Source organism: Zea mays, chromosome 2 (assembly GCF_902167145.1).
Source record: "Zea mays cultivar B73 chromosome 2, Zm-B73-REFERENCE-NAM-5.0, whole genome shotgun sequence".
NCBI classification, from domain to species: domain Eukaryota; kingdom Viridiplantae; phylum Streptophyta; class Magnoliopsida; order Poales; family Poaceae; genus Zea; species Zea mays.
This window is the reverse complement of record NC_050097.1, coordinates 42,439,836-42,448,355: the sequence shown is the minus strand read 5'-3', so window position 1 is coordinate 42,448,355 and position 8,520 is coordinate 42,439,836. Positions and strand designations below refer to the sequence as shown.

Below are 8,520 nucleotides of genomic sequence, written 5' to 3'. Positions count from 1 at the left end.
ACCTATCAACATGACAAAGATAACTACTAAGCACCATTTTTTCAGCAAACACTAAGATGCAACAAAGTTCGAAGTAGCCATCTTAGGCTGTACATGAGAACTGAAGACTGGATGTACAAATAGTTACCAACATGGTAGTTATAAGCAATCGACAATGGAACCATAAAATATATGATATCCAGAATAATAAAGGTTTAGGGTTAGAAAACAAATTCAGTGTGGAGAAATCTCAAATGTCAAGAATTTTTGCCTTTCCATAGATAACGGCTTATTCTCCAATTCTACTTATATTGAAGTTAACAACAACTCTGCTCCTTTGCGGAATGTTCTTCTCTTCCTCTCTTTCTGGCGTCTACTCACATCTACGGATCAGCACCAGTGAACCTCGTCGGCTTTGGGATAGACAGCAGCACCTGCACAAAAACCTAAATCAAATAAAAAACATCCCCCACAAGAAGAAAGTCTAGAGATGGAGCCTTCAATCTGTTCCAAGAAAGCCTCACCTCCCGGTTGATAGTGAAGGTTGGGCAGTGGTGGGCCACCACGTCAAACCACACCGACATTGACTGCAAAACCATGCCAAACAAACACACAGATCAGATGGCTTTGTTTGGCTACGGTTTGTTTGTGCAAGTTATTGATAAGATGGGCATTTTACCTATACATCATAGTCATTGTCATTGACTTCGTGGCCTCACCTGCTGGTATGCATGCCTGTTGGAAGGTGTTGCGTGCATGTACAATGGTCGTGGGTGAGGCATCTCGCCTTCGCTTGTGCAATAGGCGCAATAGGGTCAGTCTTATGAAAGATTCCAAGAACTCAAGCAAAAAGATGTACACATAGAATTGCTTCTACAATGTAACAACTTAACTAGAAATTTTGCTTAGGGAGGTGCATGCAACATACACATCATTTCAAATAATCTAATTCTGGTAAAGGTCATGTAGATCTTCAATTGCAGTAGAATTACAAATAAACATTTACCCTAACATTTACATGCGAGAAGAAAAGCCCCAATGTTGTTACTCGTGTGAACGCGTAGACCGAGGGCGCCACACCCTCCAGGCATCAATTCTAACAAATAAAAGATCCAACACACCTCTCAGCAGCGAAGGCACTTCGCCGAGCGCGTCGTGGGAGCAGTAGCAGACATGGATCTCATCTACATAAAAATGTATTGCTCTACTTATCAACATTAACACCTAATGTAGAAGTTGACTAAATGATCATTATAGTGGAACCATGTCTGAATGTTTCCAAAAGAAAAAGCACGTATACTAAATTATACGATAAACCAACAACTTCAAAGGGATGTGACCTTATGGCAGAATTAGAAGAAAATAGGTAACACCTACACAGATGTAAAGTCACCTTGTGGCACCAAAAAGCATTGGATTGTGTAGTTTCATTACATATACAGTTATTGCAAAGAAATTATCAGCAAGCACAGATTCATCCTCTTTTTCTTTGAATTTTATTTTTTCAGATACTCAACAAAGAACTCTTTGGTCATATGACACCATACTTCTACACACTGCACATTTACAATAAATCCACTTTTGACTAAATCCAACCAATTCGCTTCATACAGTTCTGGCCCAATTAGAAAATTCAGATTAGTAATACATTTGTCCTTTCTCACAAGGGTAGATGCCATAATATTAGCATAATTAATTTATAATACACTAAGGCAAATAATGAGATCATGCATGATTATATGATGGGAACATACCAGTAAGACCAAGCTTGCAGTAAGATTTAGTAATGCTGATGACTTTTCTGAACATGTGCAACATGAACCTAAAAACACATATACATAAGAAAAGGAGACAAAAAGTGAATGTGACACATTATTAAGACATGGAACCAAAAACACTTCAATAATTAGATAATAGATTAATCCACCTCATCCATTAGAAGCAAGCCCAACGGTATCTCTTCCATTACCAGCGTCTGTTGCATTCATGCCTCTCTGTTCTCACGTGATACTGGAAGATCATCATCGGTTCCTATAACCATAGCCAAATTTCTTAGTACATCATTTCAAATGTTGTTACCTGACTGGTTCAAACTGGCGGGCAGGTAAAATTCTGAAAGTTGTTCTGCTTGTACAAAAATGTGACGTTCCTGATGTTCTAATAAAAAAGGTTCATGAATTAACCAACAGAAGAAAACAAATCATGATTTACCTGCTCAATTTCTCTTTTATACATGTTAACTGTTAAGTGCCCTTATTATGTCACCTCTCTGCATCTCAAAGAACTGCGGTGTGCAGAATATGTAAGTTACCTCAAGAAAATAAAGACAAATGACTTTTCTCTGATTTGAAAAGCAAGCTGATAGTACTCACCTTGTCAAAAAGATAGAGTATCACGTCATTGATGGCTGTTTGGATCCTAGCACTCTCTAGAGCAACCTACAATTAATAACACATAAACACAAGTTCAAGGAATTCTAAGATCACTTGTCCGATGAATAACAAATGAAGTGCAGCCATGAGCCTAGAGCGGTTGTGGATAAGGATGACAGACTACCACAACAAGCTAGGGAGCTCGAGTCATGCATCAGCAAAGGTGAGTCATCCTGCTCCTCTCCCACTTCTTCCCTCAACAACGTCAAGATGACTTATGGGGAGGACACCATCCATGCGAGACCCTAAAATGATTGGGCTTGATTGACCTTCTAAAGCGAAATGATTCCCAAAATGGATCTGGTCAAATAAGCCTGGATAATACTTCCCAAACCATTCCTGAAAGGGAAATGTGCCCTTGGGCCATTTCTAAGTATTTTGGTGATTTAGTGTCCAACACAAGTGCCTAAGTGTAAAAGGTGGACAAAGTACAAATCAAGGATAAAGGAAAAATCCAATTGTAAATGTCTTGGCTCGAGTAGCCAAGACTCTGCTGAGTCTGGGAGCACCGGACTGTCCGGTGGTGCACCGGACAGTGTCCGGTGCGCCAGGATGGCTCGAGCGAAGTGGCCGCTCTCGGGAATTCACCGGCGACGTACGGCTATAATTCACCGGACTGTCCGGTGTGCACTGGACTGTCCGGTGAGCCAACGGTCGGCCGGGCCAATGGTCGGCCGCGCGATCTGCGCGGGACACGTGGCCGAGCCAACGGCTAGAAGAGGGCACCGGACTGTCCGGTGCGCCAACGGCTCTCAGGCTGTCAACGGTCGACTGTGTGACACCCCAGTGTCACCTAGGGTTTCTCTTAAAAAGCCAAACCAAGGACCATTATTTTATGTGAACCAAAGTAAGCATGAGCATCAAAATAACTTAAGTAAGAAAGAATTCACCAAGTATATGCTTAAAAGTGTCATGATCAAGACAATTGAGTCTCTTAAAGGATAAGAATGTGCAACCCTAATTAAGAACCCTAAGTGAACCCCATGAACAAAATTCAAGAAAATAAGCAAAAGGGAATGAAAAGTTTAAAATTTTGAGTTGAGCCAATTATATAAGTTAAAGTATATTTGATAAGCAACAAGATAGATTGAGAAAGCTTAGCCAAAATAATTCAAGAAAACCCCCAAATCAAGCTTCTTTTGTTGGGACTCATTGGGAATTCTGAATTTCAGAATTCTGAAATTCAGACCTTGAGCCAAAGATTAGGGATGTTCACCTTGATCCCTAACTCGAATCCTAATGGCCCCATTGACAAAATTGTGTCTAACTAACCCCTCTGTCGTGTGCCAGAAGATGGCATTGGGACGCGAGCCCTAGACACGACAAAACTTGGGATTTGCCTCGGGTTTGGGCAGGGAGACAGACCAGATTTCCTGGCTCCATATCTCTGCAACCAGTACGCAAAATCCTATGACCTCCACACAAGAATGGTAGCTTGTAGGGAGGAGAAGAGGTTTTGTGCACTGACCAAGGCGAGAGCAGGCTCGGATGAGCGACCACACGCGCCAGAGCTTGGGCAGAACGCACGGGCACACGTGTTCGACCCTGGTCGGCACGCCAGAGCTCGCCCAACCCGCGCGCGCGCTCGCCCCGGCGTCCGGTCAAGTCCGCCGCGCGCCCACGCTCTCGGACGTGCCCGCCCGCGCCTATAAAGCCTCCCCGGGCGCACCTCTCTTCGCCCCGCACTCACCCTCACCGGCCAGCCACCGTTCCTTAGTTCCGGCGAGCTCATTTCCGCCCGCCATTGCCGCCAGAACTACGGCCGCCGTGGCCAGCCCACTCCAGCCACCCTCCAGCCCAACCAGTGCTTCGGCTAGCTCCGCCAGTAGCCCGTGAAGTTTGCCAAGCCCTCGGACCCGACCGGACTTCACCGGAGGCCCGAGATCAACCTCACCGGACTTCGGTCTTCCGCCGCCGCGCGTGGACCAAGCTATCCAGTGAGTCTCCGCCCGATTCCTTTTGCTCATGTCTTCTCTGGCATCCCGTGGACCTCCCTGACCTATTTGATTGAACTATCTCGCCGCGACCAGGCCGGTCTCCTCGCCGCCGACGAGCATCCCCGCCTGCGCGCGTGGACCGACCGACTCCGGCCATCTCCGACGGTGTTCCGCACACCGTTGTGATCCCCGCGACCTCCCCTTCACCCTCGGCCACTTCACCGGAACAGTCTCGCCGCCGGTAAGCCCCTCCGCCCTTTTCTTCGCCGCGGCTACTGTTTAAGGTAGAAGAAGGACCTCGGGTTAGGTTCTGTAGAACCTGAGGGGTTTTTCGTAATGTCAGCGACTCATGTGAATAGTAACCTAAGGACTGAATTGCGAGGAAAACTTAGAAAACCGCCAGGGACCCCAGTGCAAAGTGGATTTCCATTTAATCAATTTTGTTATTTCTTTTTAAAATGACCAGAGAACTTAGAAAATCCATAACTTGATGAAATCTTAATGAAAAGCTGTCAAACCAATTTTGCTAGCTCTGGAATTTTATGACCTATCATTTAAAAATAATGAACCATATGCTTTCTGTTCTAAATTTTAGAATTTAAAATTAAAAACAGAAACCCTTTAAACCTTGTTTAATTAAGGAAAATTAGTTTTTCTTTTGTGCTGAGCTTAAGAAAATTTGTAGATGCTTATACCTTAATTAGACACTGTTTAAAAATAGTAGGAGCCCCAGCATTAGAGATTATGATGTAGTTATTCATTTAAAGCCATTTTGTCCAAAACTTAGAGAAAATCAGAAAGGCCTTAGAGATTAATGAACAGTGATTAGTAATATTTTTCCTAGATTACTTATGCAACAGAGAACCTAGGAAAAATGCAGAGACCATTAATTTGGACCAATTTCTAATTAAGATGCTTTAATTAGCATTATGTAGACTGAAAATCAATTATTAGAATTGCAAAACTATAACCAAAGTGGTTAACAAAAATCCAGTGAACTTATAACCACCAGAGCCCCACTACAAAAATACAGAGCACCCCAGCCTAACTTTTTAAGTAGGGAAAATAAATACAGAATGATAATAAGGCATTTTCCCACTAAATCATGAGCAACCCCAAATAATGTGATGATGGGCAACCAAAATTTTGCTAAGTCCATGATGAGATAAACCACCAGAGAAAAATACAAACCCATGAAAAAGAAGTGAACCCATGCCTTTTGCTAGTAATTTGTGAGAAAGGCCATTTAGCTCAAATAATGCAAACCACCCCTTCCCTTAGGCAAAAGGAAGCCAAACTCCAGAATGATTGCTCTTGCACAAAATACTAGCTAAGAAAAATAAGAACTCTGTTGTTTGATGTTTTTCAAGTATAGTGGTAGTAGAAAGCACCCCTTTGGCTAGAAACCTTAAGAAAATCTTAGGGAAAGAATTAAAGGGTATTAATGACTAGAAATTTGTATCAAGTCATGTTATAACACCTAAAAGCCAGCAAAAATAAGTTTTTGAGAATTACCCACTATTAAATAATAGTTGTAGTTCAAAGTACCCCTTCTGCCCTAAAATTTGGTAATTTTGTCCAGAGAAAACCATTCACTTTCTGAACCCCAAATTTTGAGACAGAGAATCATACACCAGTAACAAGCCACTGTAATTTTTGCAGAATTTTTGGAATTTTATAAAAGCAACTTGTAGTTCAAACCTACTCCAAAACATTAAAGAGAATAAAAGAAAAGAGAAGAAGAAATAAACCTCATCCCAATAAGACTAACCCAATTTACCAAGTATACCACTAAAGGGTTTTACATAAGTAAAGTTAACTGGTTTTAACTCAAAAGATCATACATCTTTAAAGTTATAAATTCTAAAGCACATATCATATCATGCATATATCTTACGCATTGCATTCATTAGATTGTAATCTTGCCGACGGAGAGTACGTGCTCATCCCCGATGTTGGGGGCCTTCGGCTTCCGAAGGTCCTCAAAAACATGATTTAACAGTGTTTCTAGAGTATAATATGTGAACAGGTATCTTCGGACTCGTATCAGAGAGGGAGAAGCTCAAAAGATACGAAGGTTGATACAGCGCCGAAGCTGTGAAGCAGGGAAGCTTCGGCATGTTCGCAGAAAAGGGAACCGACTTGAAGATGAAAAGGCCATTTAGACCTCGATAGATTACTATAGAATTACCACCAAATGTAAAGGGCATGTATGTAATTTTGTATGGGTTGTACCCCGTGCCTATAAATAGGTGAACAGTACCCCCGTACTGTTCACGCTGACTTGGTGTTCACTTTTGCGTCACGCTTGTACTTTCATTTCCTTCAAATTGGAGGTACATCTGTAATTCAATGTTATTTTTATATAATAATATATGATGATCTACATAATTTTTATGTTTCTTGTAATTCATTCTTCGTCAATATGTAATGCATTTATAAAGGTTCGCCCTTTGTGACCTTCGTCCGAAAATCATTATATCCCAAGGGAAATAATGCTTCGTAGGACGAAGGACTTAACCGATTAACATTTTCTATGTTGCCTTGTTCTTGAAGCATTTGAGAACAAGTCCCCAACATTGGCGCCCACCTCCGGTGAACTCACTTCCACTCTTTGAAGTTTTTTATCTTCGGCGATCATAAACCTTCGTTATGGCGCCGAAGAAAGCTTCAGCACCTGGGACTGCAGCTCTACAACCGCTGGACCACAATCAGGAGACAGTCTCTCTTCGGGAGGCCCGAAACCAGAAAAGGAAGGCTGTTAGCCCGTCACCACCAGAGGACGAGTTAGATCAAGAAATCAGAGATATGGAGATGCTTCATCAACAAGTGCAGAGGAAGAAAGAAAAGATGGCCAGGCTAGCTGAACTACAGAGGCAGATAGACGAAGCCTCTGAAGAAGTTCGTCACCTTGCTCAGGATGAGCAACACCAAAGGCCTCAGCACCAAGACCTTCATCAGGAGGGTTTTCCCAACGGAGATGACTGGTATGACAATTTCCATCATGGGAATTTTGTTTTTGACGATGCTTCTCCTCTGTCCGCTGAGCTGCAGGCTACACCTTGGCCTCCGTCCTACAAGCCTCCTCAGCTTCCCGTATTCGATGGCCACTCAGACCCGAAGCAGTTTTTGATGAGCTACGAGGCAACAGTATCTTCCTATGGTGGCAATGCTGCGGTCATGGCCAAATCTTTTGTTATGGCTGTCAGAAGTGTTGCTCAAACCTGGTATTCCTCCCTTTGACCAGGAACGATCACTTCATGGCAGAAGCTGAAGGACCTCTTGTTAACTAGCTTCCAAGGGTTTCAGACGAAGCCGGTTACTGCTCAGGCTCTATTCCAGTGCACCCAGGATCACGAAGAATACCTTCAGGCGTATGTCCGAAGGTTCTTGCGTTTGAGAGCACAGGCACCAACGGTGCCCAATGAAATTGTCATTGAGGCCATGATCAAGGGGCTTCGGCCAGGACCGTCAGCTCAGTACTTCGCCAGGAAGCCCCCTCAAACTTTGGAGAAGCTTCTCCAGAAGATGGATGAGTACATTCGGGCCGATAACGATTTTCGCCAAAGAAGGGAGGAGGCCTTCAGGTTTTCTGAAATGACCAGGGGCTTCGGTGGGAGGTTTTACCCGAGGCATGTTAGATCAATTCATAACTCTACACAAAGTGATGATAAGGGGAGCCAACAGCAAAGGCCACAATATTCCTCACAGGCTTCGGGGCAACAGCAAGCTCCCTTCCGACCACCAGCTCCAAGAGGCAGAGGTGCCAGGGGCTTCAGAGGAAGATTTGGCGATCAACAGAGAAGAATCTTTTGCTTATTCTGTGGTGAGAACAAGGGCCATACTACCAGGATGTGTCATGTTACCATCCAGAAGCAAAAGGAAATAGCCGAAGCCGCAACACAACAAGCTCAGCCGAAGCAGGTCATGCATACAGCTTCGTATCACTCGCCCTACATCCCAGAGTATGTAGGCAACCACCCTGCAGTTTCTGTTGCTTCGGCGAGTCAATCTCAAGCTTCTTGGCAACAACCTCCGCCTCCACCTCCGTTACAGCAAGGACAGCAGCCAGAAGGGAGCCAGTATGCTCCACACCAAAGGGACTTCCGAGAGCAGTCCGAAGCTCGTACAGTCAACAGCACCGTGCCAGAGTCAAAGCACATCTATTGACA

General features: G+C 43.7%; 1 protein-coding gene across 2 annotated transcripts in view; it reads right to left on the bottom strand.

The window, feature by feature from the left end:
• Positions 1-1,145: 1,145 nt before the first annotated feature.
• Positions 1,146-8,520, bottom strand: part of LOC103646351 (la protein 1-like) — a 34,567-nt gene continuing 27,192 nt past the window's right edge. Inside the window, exons 5-8 of one of the 2 annotated variants that reach the window (XR_562153.4) lie at positions 2,352-2,417; positions 2,191-2,263; positions 1,907-2,010; positions 1,146-1,801 (exon numbers count right to left, since the gene is read on the bottom strand). Coding sequence is in view for 1 of the 2 variants with exons in the window: in XM_023301774.1 (XP_023157542.1) it covers positions 2,216-2,263; positions 2,352-2,417 (114 nt within the window). In the remaining variant the exon portion in view is untranslated. The remainder of the gene's footprint in view (positions 1,802-1,906; positions 2,011-2,190; positions 2,264-2,351; positions 2,418-8,520) is intronic. The other variant, XM_023301774.1, reaches the window with a different exon arrangement.